Source organism: Notolabrus celidotus, chromosome 18 (assembly GCF_009762535.1).
Source record: "Notolabrus celidotus isolate fNotCel1 chromosome 18, fNotCel1.pri, whole genome shotgun sequence".
In the NCBI taxonomy this organism is placed as follows: domain Eukaryota; kingdom Metazoa; phylum Chordata; class Actinopteri; order Labriformes; family Labridae; genus Notolabrus; species Notolabrus celidotus.
In genome coordinates, this window is record NC_048289.1 from 10,550,396 (window position 1) to 10,567,471 (window position 17,076).

Below are 17,076 nucleotides of genomic sequence, written 5' to 3' on the forward strand. Positions count from 1 at the left end.
TTGTGTGTGTGAAAGCTTGTACTGTTCATCTAATATAACTTAACCCCCTGCCACCACCTTGTCACAAACTGAGGTCCACTTCCACATGAGCAGAAGCTGTCAGAGCAGGTACAAATTCCAGTAAGCTTCAAATATAAAGGTCCCCATGCACCGAGATGTGTTTAAGTGCAGTAAATGTATGCGACAGTGGGGACCACACACACTCAGGCTGGTGAGCAGTCTCCACAGTCTTTAGGAGAAATTGAGAGGAGTGCTTACAGTGTTGGACAGGCTCAACGAAAACCTGCCAAAGTCTCCTGTCAGGGTTTGAGAATCACAGTGTGGCAATCTCATTAAACGAACAAGGCCCTTCAGTCTGAGCTCCAGAGAGAGCCCAGAGCCGCATTGTGTTTTTATTTCCATATATATACCACTCTGTACATATACAGTGTATTGCTTATACAAAAAGAGAAACGCTGTGGTGGTAAATGTATGCATAAAAAATCATTTGTTATGAAATGTTTGATTAGCTTTCATTCTATCCTCTGCATATAGAGCCTTGCTTATTTATGAAACAAACTTATCTGCTGCATTTTAGTCATCTGTTTTACATATTTGTAGATTATTTTTTTAGAATGCTTTTCAGGAAAGGGTGTTTATCAAACATCCTCTTCCCTCTTTGCATACTGGCTTTATTACCATGTGTAGAAAGGGTAAGCATATATCAACAACCCACAAATGTTAAACTATTGCTGCCTTAATGGTGTCATGCCCAAAAACACTCCCCATTCATCTTGAGCAAGGTATCCCAAACGCAGATTGATGGGATTCTGTATGCTTTAGAATTGGTTTGCCCTGTGTAGTGCTCACGGATGATTCATAGGCGTTTCTATCTTGGTGCATGGCTGTAGTTGGGGGGCAGACTGCTGGAGGTGTGAGGAAGCAGAAGGCGACGCAGCATCCCTGCCCCAGTGTGTTTGGCTACCAGCGCTATTTTTCCACATCCATTTATTCTGGGAAAGTAAAAAGCTTCACACTCACTCAATGACACATTCACACTTGGGTGGTGTCAAGCATTAAACATTCTTTTGTGTATTTAGCTTCTGACCAGCTCCACTGGAGCAGCCGACAAGGTCAGGCTTCTTGCTGGAGGGCACACTGATGGTGTTAAGGACATGGTAAAGCACTTCTCATTCTCTTCCACAGTAATATTTCCTTGGCTTGTTTCAACTTTGACCTTAATATATAAATTGACTTGTGAATGAATGGTCAAATGTAGAGTGAGTTGTGAACCAGCAGCTGCAGCAGTTTTGCCTCAGCATTTCAAAGGACAGCGTTTGCCCCCCACTCTGTTCCCAGGTTTCACTGGAGCAGCTGCCTTTGTTTGTGCATCATTGTGGCGGCGGTCAAGTATTGTGATCTTGCAGTAATGAGTCCACTTTGATGTGGGCTCAGCTGTCTTGATTTTTCATCAAGACTCTGCTTCAAACTGTCAGCTCCTCTGAGATCAAACTCATTTTATTTTCCAACTCCAGCACAATTCACCCAGAAGCCCCTCCCACGCATGATCTCCAGAACATTTGCAGACAATTAGGTCCTAACATTGTTCAGACTTAACCTTTCTTGAGTGATACATTTTAATCTGTTTGGTTTATGTGAAGGGGGAACACGGGCAATGAAAGGAGTGGGTGGGGTCTTTTGGGTTTCATGGTTAATATTGCTTTAGATGTGTCAACATGCACACTCACTCTCTGACACCCTGCCAATCACCTGCTGTGTTCACATTACTCTGCTTTGACATCATGTGGACGTTGTGTTTTGGAGCTGGCAGGTTAAAACCACTTCAAAGTCTGGGTCAGTGGATCCAGACGTTTTGTGATTTCACAGACAGTCCACTGGTAATTTCTGGACATCCTCTAGACAGAAGCAAATGCCTAACTGTCGCTGAGTATTGGTTAACACAGCAATCACAACTGCTAAATACAATACCAGTACTTCATTTTAGGGATGCAACCCATCACAAACCTCATGGTTCAAATCACGGCAAGCTTTTAGGGAGTTTTTGTACTAAACACAGCTCTGTAAAGCAGAGTTTGTATAATACGGCTAACTTTACAGCTGAGGGCCTTGTTACCAGGAGTTATGGAGAAGTGTTAATATAAAATAATCTGCTCTATTTTTCTAGTTTAAGGAGATACCTGTACCTTGAATTCCCAATGAAAGCTCTCATTTAGGTCACTTTAGGAAACAAGCATGCCCCGGCCTTTTAGTTGAATCCAGTCTTACTTTGGTTTAGGATTGAGGCATTTGGAGAAACTCAGATCTTTAACTAACAAGGTCTTGCTAATGTTTGGTATTAACATAAGTTTGTTGATTCTACAGTAATATTAGGACATTTTAAACTCAGAATGTGCCTTTTTTTTACGAAGACAGAAAGAAATCGCTGATTGAAACCACATTCCACTATATAAGCTGAGCTTTTAGCCGGCGGTTAATGTTGAATTATATTTAAAAGTGTATCAGAGCTTGTAAATAAGCAAACAGCTATCATGGCTCACTGCTGTCTATTTGAGAACATTTTTAACCTCTAAGCATATAAAGTAATTTCACATCTTAGCCTCTTGATGTCCTAAAATTTTCCTTCCTTTGCAGCTTTTAACTCTCTTAATATTATAAATAGAATAAAAAAAAAACACAAAAGAAACAAAATAACCAACATGTCCAATATTTCATTGGTTAAAGGGTCTGATTGTTGTTTTTGATTAAACTTTCTTTTGAAGCACACATTAACACACTGCTCACTAAGGTCACTAAGGTCAAATCCCGTATTGGTTTTCTTTATCGCAACAAATCCTCCTTCACACATTCTGCTAAACAGCTTCTGGTTAGAATGACAGTTCTCCCAATGCATGACTATGGTGACATAGCCTACAGGTCTGCGTCCAACACTCTCATTCACAAACTGGATGTCATTTACCACGCTGCTATCCATTTTGCCCCATTCACCACTCACCACTGTCACCTGCACTCTCAGCTGAACTGGCCCTCACTCCACTCTTGCAGAGAAACACACTGGTTTCTATTCATTTACAAACCCTCACTGGTAAAACCCCATTATATCTACAGTCACTAATCAAAATTCACAGCACAAACCGTAGTCTGCGCTTAAGTAACTTTATCAACCTCATCAGACCCAAAGCCCGGTCCTCCTTTGGTCGCACCTCCTTCCAGTTTTCCGCTGCAAACGACTGGAATCACCTGCAACAATCCCTAAAGCTGACCTCTCTCATTCCACTCGCCACTTTCAAAAACTTATTACACCCTATAACTCAACATCACTGCACTTGCTTTTAAGTCGCTTTTAAGTTGTTCACTCCTGTCATATTTTTTAATTGTATTGTTCTGTCTCTAGGTCTGTCTGTATGTCCTCTCTGTTTTTTGTTTTGTTTTTATTTATTGTCATGCCACCTGTGTTGCCTTTTCGCTCAGGTCATTATTGCAAATGAGAATTGGTTCTCAATTAACTTACCTGGTTAAATAAAGGTTCAATAAAAGTTTTGATTATTGCCTAGCCCTAATTTAGAACATCCGTTACAGTACAGACAAAATAGGACCACATGCAATTACCGTTTGACCAGAGTAGTTTCAACAGTTTGGCTCTGTGTCATTTTGATACACGTTTAATGAAGTATCAACAGCTGATATCCAGCTTTGTTTGTAACAAAATGTCTTGATTCTGTCTTCCAAGTTGCCCCACTATGTTTTTGAGACATTTGGTAAGTCACCATTTGTAGATTTCAGGACCCACCTGCCTGACAATGAACCCAGAGACTTGCTCAAGTGTCACCACTTGCTTACCTGTAAACAGGATTTACACACCAGTAAAGAAGGCCCATGTCACCAATTTGAGCACCTAGTCATGTCGCCAGCAGTTGCGACCTTGCAAGGCTAGCTAATCTACTTCCTGTTATATGTGAGGAAATGATAGACAGCACACAATGGTAGCTGCCCTAGAAATATAATCAGGAATGTTGTTATAAAAGTTTCATACAGGTTGTGTTTTAAGTAACACTAAAGGCCTTCATGTCTTACTTTACTGTTTGAGTGTCTAAGTGAGAAAGGTGAAAACGTTTCACCTTTTATCTGGATACATTTCAGACCATACACTCTCTCTCTCTCTCTCTCTCTCTCTCTCTCTCTCTCTCTCTCTCTCTCTCTCTCTCTCTCTCTCTCTCTTTCTCTCTCTCTCTGTCATGAACAAGATGTTCTGTTAGTAAAGGCTCTTATGTAATGAATCCAATCCAAACATCCAAAGAAACATTTGCTTCAAAAGTGGGCCAGTAAAATAATTACTCAGATGAATAAAAAGGAAAAGAAATGACACGAGGAGGGAAAGGAAGGAATAATTTAAAAGCCAGGGCTGCTAGCTTTGTTTGATATACATCCTGAATTATGAATGGATTTGAGTCTCAGCCATTCTCAGCCCTTTACCTATGCTGGGACTGAATTAATTCCACTTAAAACATTTCCCTCCTCTCTGCTCACTTCTCCTCTCAGTGAACTCCCGGCTTAGTATCCAAACACTCCTGATTTAAACACAGCAGGCAAATGAACACATTGTAAAGAGCTTGTAAAACCAACAGCCTCATGTATCTTAGACCAATGAATCTGATAAGATGAGTGGCTGGCGGGCTTCGCCATGCGGACCATGGAAGCTTCCACCAGAACACTACTTACTCATCATGTCCGTAACCATGGTGATATAAAGTCGAGCTGTACAGAGCATTGATCATTCCCTGAGCTGTCATCATTATCGTCCAAATAATCCCCCTTCCCTTGGGCGACGCTCGCCTGTAGTACCCTCCACACTCTCAAACTGACACTTTTCATCAACACTGATATAAATTTCTCCCCCTCACTTTCTTTATTCAGTCCAGGTGAGATGTTATTAACAGAACTAATAACCAAGCATAGATTCTTCTGGTCCCAGTCAGTATTTTGTTAGTACATTTGTCACATAGATACTGAGCTGACGTTCTCATGGTGACCATGACTTCCCCTTTTCCCCTCCACAGACATGCCATTCAGAGACGGTCAGGAACGAGACCTGAAGGCGGCCTTGAAGGGGACGGATCCCTCCATCCCGCTGGTGTTCGTCAGTGGGAACCATGACCTCGGAAACGCCCCCACTCCCAGGACAGTGCAGCAGTACTGCAGTGCTTGGGGAGACGACTATTTCAGCTTCTGGGTAAGCTGACACAGAAAACATTTAGTATCAGCTATATCATGGACGATTTATGATGACCGTGAGGTCAGATTCACTAAGAGCTCTTTCCTGTGAGCACACACACCTGCACTTCTTTCCTTTTTATTTCTGGTATTGGACTCTGTTTTTGTTTGTTTTGTGTTGTGTTGTGTTGTGTTGTGCCTGTACAGGATATGATATTTGTATTTGAAAGAGCACCAAGGCTGTACAGTTGGTACTACCATTAGGTACAAGGACTCCCAAAAAGGCTAATTTTGTAAAATACCAAAGCAACAGGTCCAAACTTTAACTTATCAGTGTGGGTTCAGCTCATAGACTGTACAAAACATAAACACAGTCTCTGTGACGAAACCCATTGGTGCATGAAAAGACGCTGTGTAGCCCAAAGTTGATGGTCGCAATATTGGAAATGGCATTTCTATTTAACTTCTGACTAATCTGGAAACAAACAAAGAGAGTTCAGACCTTAGCCTTGCAGCTACAACACCTGTCAGTTAAATTCGCCACGCTCCAAATTGTGCCAAATTATGCAGAACTGGTAGCTTTAATAAAATCAAAATGGATAAGGAAGTAAAAATGTATCCCCTGTGTAGTTTTACCAATAAAGAACTGAGGCATTGAGACCAAAACCATTTTTTGTGTTCCCAGCTGTTAACATGTTTGATTCAGTTGTAAAGAGGCATTTTTTGAAGCCTCTGAAACTGTAGTTCTTCTTCTAGTGTCGATTTGAGGCCATCTCCAAAAGCAAAAGAAGCCCCATTAACACCTTTGTTAAGATACTCATTTTTACCTGCATGATACAAAAAGCAGCTATGGTCTGAATAGCTCATTTCTTCATATGGACACACTGTATGAAGTTAGTGTTTTAAAACTCATCCATCTTGAATGTATTAAAGCTTAAAGTTATTCTGAGATTTTAATAATTGGGGTATGAATGAGTTGATGGACAGGTTGGTGAGTTGTAGCTGCTTGCTTTGAGGCCCGAGGTCTGCCTCAGCTCCTCCTCTTTGTGTGTTTCTAGTATGACCCAAAGTTAAGTTGAGCCAGCATTTAGATATTAGGCTTCAAAAAGCTTCTTCGGCTCAGCTCGCTTGGAACCAGAGCAGAGCAGGTACGAAAAACTGGTATCTGACACGAGGTACCGCGCCCGTAGAAACGCAACACAAACCGAGGAGAGTCGAGTCAAGTTGAGTAAAGTACAGTAGGGCTAAGACGAGCCGGTGGAAAAGGGCCATTAGACTAAGTTCATGTTTATATGGGGTCTAATGGGGTTTCCTTGGCTTTTGCAGCTAGCTATAAATGGACACTTTAAGACTTGCGGTTTTTTAACTTTCATATTGGCTTTTTTATTCAACACCAGAGGTTGCTGCTTAGTGAAGCTTCAAAACCACATTGTTATTCAGATACTTACTAGAGTTCCCATGATGCACTTTTTTTTTATCATACACACACACACTTACACACACACACTCACACGCTGAGGTTTCAGATTCAGAGTTTCCATGCTCATAGCTCCCCTCGTACTGGGACTCACACACACACACACACACACACACACACACACACACACACACACACACACACACAGACACACACACACACACACACACACACACCTAAGTTGACATGTGACTTTGCTAAATTACAGTCAGCTTTACACATAGGCCAGTTCATGTGTATACACAATGCTTGCACATAAATTTCTACCCCTGTGAATAAATCTCTTGAAGTGATTTGCTCCTGTTGAAAAATTGATTCTTCTTTTATTTTGTGAAATTTTGTTACTTCAGTGTAAATAAGAAAGTAGAAAATAAAATGTAAAAAGTCACACAAAAACCTAATCCAGGATTTAAAATGAACAATTAAAATAACCCTTTGACATTAATATATAATGTATATTTTAGTAAGGCCGTGAACATGACTGCCTCTTCTTCCTCCTGGTGTCTTAGGTAGGAGGAGTCCTTTGCCTGGTTCTGAACTCACAGCTCTTCTACGATGCTTCAGGCTGCCCTCAGCTGAAAGAGGCCCAGGAGACATGGCTGGAGGAGCAGCTGAGCAAAGCCTCCTCCTCAACGGTAAACTCACATAAATGACATAATTCTATTCTGGTCTGATTGATGAACACATTCTGCTTGATGATACTTTATTTGTGCTGTGTCTGAGCATTTGGAAAACTGCCTCTCTCTGCTGCCAGTTAACAAAACAATCGAATTGTGTTTTTGGAGATGGGCGCCTCACATCTGCCTTTGTTTAGGGCCCGAAACCCAAGCACATCCTGGTGTTCCAACATATTCCTCTGTACCTGAAGAGCCCCGATGAGGAGGACGACTACTTCAACCTGCAGAGGGGGGTCAGACAAAACCTGCTGAACAGGTTCAAGAAGGCAGGTAGGATATAAAGTAACGGCTTATAAATATTACTTTTAGTTGTTTGAGCAAGCAGGTTTTGTTTGGTGTTTTTCCATTGTTGTCTCTTCTAACCACTAAGCCTAGTCAGTCCAAATGAATGTACAACCATTTCTAAAACGCTGTGTAAAATGTGAACAAAAACAGACAGACAAGTTATTTAGTTGTAAATAGTGCAAAGATAACATATCAAATGTTGAAAATGACAAATTTTATTGTCCTACGAGAAATAAATGTTTATTTGATAAAAGCAACACATTTAAAAAAAGTTGGGACAGGGACTTGTTTACCATCGCATTGCATCACCTCTATAATTGAACTCTGTTAACCGTTAATCCATTAACAAAGACATTACATTGATCACTTTTAATCTAAATAATCTTGTTCAAAATGAACACAGGTTAACATTAACATTAATGTTATAACCTGTTCAAAGTCCAACCGTCTGCCCCCTAATTTATGAAGCCGTGTGCAGTGTATGAAATACCCAGTGACAATCGGGGGGTCTCCCTCTCTATACCAGTGTTATGCTAAGGTCTTGCATAGATTCAGTTGGAAATATACATGATTACAACTACTGCATATCCACGCTTTGCACTCACATCATCAAAGCTAATACTGTTAAAAGCAACCCAAACAACTACTCAACCTAGCTTTAACTCTTCTCTGCTGCAGCACACAATCCACTCAGTGCACTCGCATGTAGCACACACATGAATGAACCCAACATACACACACCAGTATGCTGCTGCACACATTTGCACCTCAGGCACAGCAGGTGTATCACCATTCAGTCAGAGTAAACATGAGCTGAAGATCAAAACATTTCCTCTTATCTTAAACAAAAATGAACCACAGAGGCCTCGGCTTCTTTTCGTTACCGTCCTGGTGCCCAAGAGGAGGAAAGATGATGTTCTGCTTTAATCCAGGACCTCACAAACAGTGCTGGATCAAATGCATCCACATAGAGTCTGTTTAGGTCCACAAACAGAAGTGAGAATATGCTCTCTTCCTGCAACCTGTTACTGGGCTTGGCTGTCCTTGTATCTGTAGCTCTTTTTTATGAAACCTCCTATTCCATTCTTTCGTGAGGTGTATAACTGATCCATCATCGGAAGTCTCCATCCTGGTCTCCATCTCCCTGAGCTGACCCCTTGACCTGACAGGGCCCCCACCTCACCTGTGGATGAGCTAATAGCTCTCACACCTGGGTTAGCTCTGGTTATCTTTGCTTCGCTGTTGTTTTCACAATTCAGCTTTTTACAAGTGAATCTGAAGTTATACAGTATTGGCCTTTGCTTCCTCGTTGACACTTCCTGTACTGAGTGCACTGTGTGTAAACACTGGAGGAAAAAAAAGAGTACTGCTTTCTGGCTGGGACACGGTGAGGTAATATTACGTCATGGTTTGCGGACCATTTAGAACAACGCCACAAAAGGAAGCGTTCCCAGTGATATTTTTGTGTTTCTTATTTGACCCTTCCATCATTCATTTGGAGTTGGAAGTGTGTCAGGTAATGTGAAAATGCCAACATTAAAAAAACTATTTTTAATGGAAGTTAAAGGTAAAAAAGTGACACATTAATGGACGTGTGCCCAGCTCTGGTCACAAAAGATGTATGAGCTTTTTTAACTCAAGCAGCTGCCTCTCATAAAGGCCTTATAATGTCTGCAGTATTTTTTCAAATGGATGGATTTAGTCCACTCTGAAGTCTTACATTTCTTATCTTAATAGTGCTTTGCCACTATTCCTTTATAACCAATTCACTTCCAGCATATCTCAAGCTCAGTTAAGATCCCAGCCCAGAGGATTAATATGCCATTAGCACCGAGCGCCAGAGGAACTCCTGGCACTCGCACAAAACACAGGCGGTAATTGAATTAATTACTGCATTCACTCCCTATAAGAAGAATAATACCATGATCAGAACCCATTGTTGTGAGCTTATAAGAGTCTGATACAAGGGTATTGGACATGGAAACTCTCACAAGGACAGTAAGTGTGAAAGACAGAACATGTGCACATTGCTCTATCCGGACAATCCTGCACAGCTGATTGACACGACCGCTCATATGGACACGCACCTTTTCAATCATGCATCAAGGTGACTGTGAGGGGATGGTTTTAATTTCATTATCAAGCAATTATACCAGCATGTATCTAACTGTGTTGGCCTGTTTTGGTCTGTTTTGGTCTGACGGCCCCCCTCTCTCATAATTGATTTGGAACACTGGTTAAAGATTTAAAGGGCATTCTCCACATGCCTTCATATGCAGGAACAGAGTGTATGTGCAGAACAAGTGTCCTTTCACATCCACGCTCTTGTTCACACCCCTCATGTCTGCAATTATACATTCAGACTACATACAGAGCATATACTGTATGAGCTATATGGATACATGTACTGCTCATACTTATTAATAACTCATGGGGGACATACTCCTACTCTCTTTAAAGCTGCATTCAAGACATGGCTTTCTCATGTTGGTACGCACATACGTACATGTGAGGAAGTACAATACATGGTACTTAAGATTTCCACAAGAGATAAGAGCTGTGATTTTCTGCAGTCTGTGATTTATCTACAAGCAGTCATATTTTACTCATGCAGCCTCTCTGTTCAGCTCCGTCCCATACATAACAATAGGCTTCGGCAAAATGTCAAGCTCTGTCCCTTGAATTTATCCGCACATTTCTGTCTCCCTACAGCTCAGAAGGAAAACTTCTTTGTTACTGAGAAGTGATCTGTCAATTTGGCATCTTCATAAAGATTCATAGTCATTCAGATCAACTCCAGGAAAATCTCTAAGTAGTTAAGAAAGTCTGATGCTCATATGAAAGTAACAAATATGCAATAAAATTCAAAACCGTCATTGTCAGGAAAAATAGCTCTTGAAAAGTCAGCTTAATGAATGAAACCCACAACTCAAATCCAATGACTTGACAGAAAAGCGAGGTTACACAAAAGCAATCCTTTCCGTTATTGTTGAATAATCCAGTTTTCCTCTCTCAGTTCTCTCTGTTCTCCTCTGATCCTCCCGTCTCTCTTCATCTCCTACTAGCAGTGTCTTGGTGACTGAAGCTGTTACGTCTGTACCCTGAGTCTACCACAGTATGTCTTTGAGGCATGACTGTGGAATATACCAGCTGTGATTATCACTGTGTTATGGCATCTGGTTCTCCTCATTTGTACCAGATGTGTGTTAGAAGACAGTTTGATTGAATTTGGTGCTTTGTGTGTGGCTTTTGGAGGGGAAAGTTCATTTGATTTGTAGTTGGTTGGTGGCTTGCTCACTGCACTCCTGACTCTAGCCCTACCACATGCCAGAGTAATACCTCAATATCAACCTCATGCATTGGCCAAAAGATGGTGTGGACATCCATGGTTTCCAGAAGATGGACATGATTATTTAAAGAGACCCTGACAAATTCCAATAACACTTAGTACAATATGCATGGAGGGGTCTTTTCTGATGCTGAAGAGCTTCTGATTTGCAAAAACTACCCATTCACTATACATTATACCACTTATTACTTAGCTACCATCTACAGTCAAAAAGGTTTACAAATGATTGATTTATTGCATTTCAAAAGATGAATTTATAAATCCAGAAACAGTGGTCGGTGACACTTCAATGGCAACTGATTCTTCTCAGCCTCCTCACAGTATGAATTTACATTAAACCAAACATTTGAACTATACTAATAGATACTAAAGTAAAAACATGGCGGTGCAAGATGGCGGCCTCCTGTGGAGATATTCATTGGAGAGGTTCATTCTAAGTTAACAAAAACACTGATCTTTTAAGTTAATAATACACCAATTTCTTTTTTTTTTAAAACTTTATTGCCTCAGTTTCAAAACAACAGGCAATTTATAAATACACAAAAACAGTTTCACCTTGAGGTTGGGCCCCTTCCGACTCAGAAAGATATTAGCTGAGCAGGGTGGAACATACACACAACAGCCATACATTGCCACTCACAATCCCCCTCATGTACATATACAGGTAGACACAGGTAGACCTACCATTCACATGACACATAATAATACATACATACAGACATACATATAGACATACATAACCCTGGCTTAACATGCACACATAAAGATTGACCTTAATAAAAGCCATCTAGCAAGATTTACAGAGATGAACATCCAAATAATAAATCATAAAAGTCCTAATTAAAGTAATTAGTAACTGTTCTCCATCTTCTTTGAAACACAGGCAGTGTAAGCCGTAGCTGGGCAGTCATGTGTTCCATCATATATACATGTTTAACATTTTGTAGCCTTTTGTCAACTGAGGGGGGATTAGGCTTCATAGTGATCCAGTTTATAGTGATTGTTTTTTTTGCAGAAATTAACAAAATGTGCAGAATAAAACACTGATCCATGGTAAACAAGTGTCCAGGCCAATAATACACCAATTTCAACATCAATATTCCATTTCTACAAAGTCTGGCTAAATCCTTCACACTGCACCTTTAAGTTTTTTTGGAGCAACCTGCAACTTAGAGATGCTCTCACCAGCTGCGCTGCTATTTCCAGGATTGCAGGATCTTGCTCTACATTTTTCTATCGGAAGTAGTTTGGCTCTGTAGCTCCTGAGGCTGCTCTCACATCTGTGCCTGATATCTGTCATTATTTCCGACTTTCAAGTCCAGCCTGAGACGACAGCTAATGCTTTTGCCACAGTGTCAACAGGCAGAGGTGAAATGTAACTTCTATACATGGATTGATTTGATATAAGGTATGTGATCAGCTTGTCCCTGGCATCACTTTTGCTGTTGAGAATAAGTCGCTGTTGGTATGGGGTTTTGACCAATCAGGATAAATACAGCCAGGTCAGTAAGAAAGTTGGGTAATAAGGGATTATCCCTGCACCATTATTCCTGGGTCATATACTAGTATGATTTACATCACTGGTGTGGCGTTCTGCCATGACATGTATTTGTTATATCGTCCATTAAGTTTTATACACACTTTGGTTTCTATACACACATTTTGGTTCAGTGTGCACAAGGGGGAGATTTATGTCTCAACACAGATGCAGCCAAAGCCTCAGTGGCAGCTGAATAAAAGTAGCATAACAGAGTGATGTGTGACAGACAACAACGTAGATTGAATCCTGGTCCTCTGCTTGTTCTGCTCTGACACTTGAGTGCAGACCCAGGCTCACTTACCAAAAAGCGTTGCCTCCTTCTCATGTCAAAGCAGGTGTCAGTGATAACAGTGAAAGTGAATTGTGGCACAGAAATCAGGTCAACTTGTGCTCTCTTCTTTCTGAGTTTGGTGTCGGCAAACAACTGCAATGTTAAATGGATTCATCTCCTTCAGTCTGTCAGAGGCTTTCCCATTGGCTGTGTGCTACAGTGGCTTTATTCATTTTGACTTGAGCCTAGCACAGCAGGGTTTGCATCTCCATTAAGGCGGGTCTACCTGCTTGAAGGTGTGTTTTAACTGGTCAGTCGTTGGTCTGAAGTCCAAGTCTATTACAAGAAGCCGTCTGTGGCTGCGAGTCGTGGTCAAAGAGCGGCTGTAACTACTTGAATCTCCCTACAGTGTTATAGAAAATTGCTGCTGATTGTAGCCATGCTAAAGCTCAGTTGATTAAGTGATCAACACATTGTATCTAACAAAAAAAAATGTTGTTGTTGAAATGCCTTTATTATTTGTCACAACTAGGCTCAAAAGAGTGTGACAAAAAAGGGAAACCATGCATAGTCTGTAAGGAAAAAACAGTGTTTTATTAAACACAGGAATAATACTGACCTAACTGAAACACTAACAAAAGGTGAAAGTAGTCTGCAGGCCAGGGAAGAGAGCGAGTGTAAACTGGAAGTCTGCCTTTTGTAACCTCCTGAGCCCAGCCTGCTCAGGTGCACTGCATCAGTCACATCAGTCAATTCCACTGATGGCTCCACCCACAACTGCTTGAAAGACAGAGACAGGGAAAGAGAACACAACAAAAACAGAGGCCAGCCCAGAGGCTGTCACATATTAAACATCCTTATCAGGAAATAGTATATTTTCAGCAGTAGTGACCTAGCATGACTCTGTTGTGGATATTTAAAACATACAAACAGGGACACAGGAGACAAACAAACCTCAGACCACACAGATTCAGTGAGAAGCTACAGCGCACTGATAACTGACTTACAAAAACACGTGTCTGGTGTCCTGCTCTGAGACAATTTAAGTGTTACATGTTCGAGGGGACGAAGGGGGGTCACGGCAAGTGAATTATGTGTTTAAATGTGAGTTCCCTTTCCATTTTGCAATACCCCGAAAGAATGCCGTTACTTTTAGATGCAAAACAAAAACAATTTAAGGTCATATCGCTTGCCCCCAGTTGTAACACAAAAAATGTGTAATGAGCGTTGAAGACTTTAAAGCTGCAGCATTACAGCAACATGCTTACATTGCCAATTTGAGAATGTCAGCATGCTAATATAAGTATTTAGGATAAAACCCTAATGTGTTTCTAAGAAATCAGGTAAAGACATGCATTTTAGGGGAATGTAATGAGACAAATAACCATCATAAAATCTTTACACTCCACTTTCTCACCTGTTGAGGTTTACTGTGTACACTAATGTAAAAAAGCTACATACATTTTTTTTTTAAAAAGCATTATATTTCTTTTTACATGCTGTGCGTATGCAGAAACATCATATCTAAACAGATATTAAATGCGTATCATCGATTAAATCATTAAATGTACTCACATTTGCTAGTCAGCACTGGAATTACTAGTTGGTTTAAGCCAATCACTAGCTGATGCTGTAACTCTGTTAATGGTGACTGCTATGATGTTAAAACAAAGAAACAAACATAGATGACAGATGGCATCTTATAGCATGGCACAGTTTTGCGTTTTGATCTCGAAATGAGGATAAAGTTGTATGTTGATCTGTGTCTGGTTAAATTGGAATATAGATACTTGACTGGAGCAATGCATAGCCAACACAGGCATGTGGACATTTACCTGCACATTAACTGAAGGCTGGTGGTGCTAGCTCTGCTAATGTTAGGCACACTCTGCAAAATAATTAAGTAAGTAATAAAGTAAATAATAATTTACTTGTGCACTGTGATCCGCTGTGTCATTGTGCTCAATTTTTTCTGTTTTCAGAGTGTTTCCTAATCATAAGAACAGCCAACTAGTTGGAATTTAAATGTCTACATACACAAATTTAGTCATTTCAGAACATCTCTAATATTAACACAGAAATGAAGTATGCATGAAACTTCCCATAAAACAAACTTCATGAAACACACGTTGTCTTGTTGTTTTCTTGTACGTCTCAGCTGTAAAATAAAACAGTCTTTTTGAAACATGCATTGAGCTGGAGTTTGCTGCTGGGCAAACAAGCATGTGGTGAAATATTGAAATAGAGACACTGCAGGGTATTTAGGCAAGGCAAGGCAAGGCAGCTTTATTTGTATAGCGCATTTCATACACGAGGGCAACTCAATGTGCTTTACATAAAAATTTAGAGAAGAAAATAAAACTGGATGAAGAATTGCAAATAGAGTGGTTACTAACTGCATATTGAGGAGAAAAAACACCTAAAAAGTGTTGTTTATCTCTGTGTCTGTGCATTTAGGGACTATGTTTCCTTTCCTCTCATCCGTGCTAAATTGTGTCTCCTCTGGACATCAGCTTGATTGGCTGCGGTATTTTTTTTCCTCCTCTTTGCGTTGAGTTATTCACGCATCATGTGCCTCCCATGTTGCTCTGTGCCCACCGCTGCACCGTATGATCCGAAGCCCTCCAGATGTGCTCTTGTACTCTGGTGATCATGACTGTCATTACAGTAAAGGGCAGCATCATTAGCCTGCACACACACATACACTTCCATAGCGCAGGAATGGTAAAGCATTGGAAACAGATGGAGCGTACATGCCATTTTTCTGGAGAGATTTTCATTACAGTACGCAGTTGACAGAGACAAGTCTCTATCTGTGTCTGTGCAGCCAGCTTAGCCTTAATTTTTCCCAGGGACAAATGCAGCTTTACCAACAGCTGAAGGATTACATGTTTTTTAAGTGGAAAAAAAGAATTTAGCTTCAGGATCCTTTATTGAAGCACTCTGTAACACTCTAACAGTGTTTCCTTTTATCAATAGCACACTGATGTTATTCAAAATACTCTTCAAGGATCTTAGTCTGCTGCCTATTCCTATAAGTTTGCCTCTCAGCAGAGTGAACCAGCAGTCTGGAGAAAAGAGGTAAAAATTGGACGGCTTTACTCATTCCCTGTTTCGTAATTCTGATTCTACTGAAAGTGGCCTTGAAATGGAACCGCTGGATGTCAGACAAATGTGTCTTTGGCTTCACATCAAACCTTTCTGACACACTTACGTCCACTCTAAAGGTGTCTCTATGTGGTGTCAGTTGACTCAAAGCAGCTGTGGATTTGGCTCGGCAGTTGTGAAGGTGTTACTACTACTACTGCCCCCCCTCACTTCTCCAGGGATGTATGATGGAAATAGAAAATATAGTCCCCTGCAGACAAAGAAATACATGTAATTGATTTTTCCTCACTGAGGTATTTTTCATTTCTCCCTCTACTTCTTCTTTTCAGAGCATATGGAGATGTTTGAGTAATTACAGGTGTGTGACTGTTTATTTTCTACAAGATTTTCGGTGTGTGTATTTGCCTTTGCATATAAATGACTTTGCAGTTGTGCTTTTCTTTACGCATGATATATTCCACAGTAAGTGTACCGCACTGTAGTATATATACGTTATCTCAGGCACACAGCTGCATATTGGGGAAAGTGTGACACCAATTAGTCTTCCTGGGGCTCTTCAGAGGGAGCAGCTCCACCCTCTGGGAACTGTTGACTGCATTCCATCTCATATTAATGATGCTCTGTCACGATGTGATGACCCCCTCTTGGTTCAATGTACTATCAGACAGTCCCTTTTTAATTGTTGAAGCAATTACTACAGTTTTTAATTTGACAGTCAATTGGTTTGGTATTACCTCTTGACTTTAATTGAACACTTGCTCTCTGTGTTTTGTATCATTAGAGTCCAAACCTGAGACAAAACCAGTTTTAAATACATTATTAAGATTGATTTGTAGATTTGTAAAATTTTATGGCAACAGCAAACTAGACGCCAAGACACATTACTTTGGTCTTTTTTTTAATTTGAGAGATTCTACCCAAAATGTGGGAATTATACAGAAAGGATACACACAGGACTTTGGAATAAAAAGTATTTAGATTCCATTTTGAAGTACGTTTATAGCATAGACTGTATAAAATATGGACGTACTATCCGTGACGTCACCCATCTGTTTCTGAAGCGCTGTTTTGAGGCCACTCGTCATCGGCAGCCATATTGCTGCTGTCGAGTGATTGTGACGTAAAGAAGCGGGTTTTTAGCCTCCTAGCCAACAACTACAG

General features: G+C 40.5%; 1 protein-coding gene across 1 annotated transcript in view; it reads left to right on the forward strand.

Annotated features, from left to right (window-relative positions):
* The window catches only part of cpped1 (calcineurin-like phosphoesterase domain containing 1), a 71,770-nt gene that overhangs the window by 34,203 nt on the left and 20,491 nt on the right, over positions 1–17,076 (forward strand). The window contains exons 3-5 of the mRNA XM_034707681.1: positions 5,055–5,227; positions 7,195–7,320; positions 7,500–7,632. Of these exons, the coding sequence (XP_034563572.1) occupies positions 5,055–5,227; positions 7,195–7,320; positions 7,500–7,632 (432 nt within the window). The remainder of the gene's footprint in view (positions 1–5,054; positions 5,228–7,194; positions 7,321–7,499; positions 7,633–17,076) is intronic.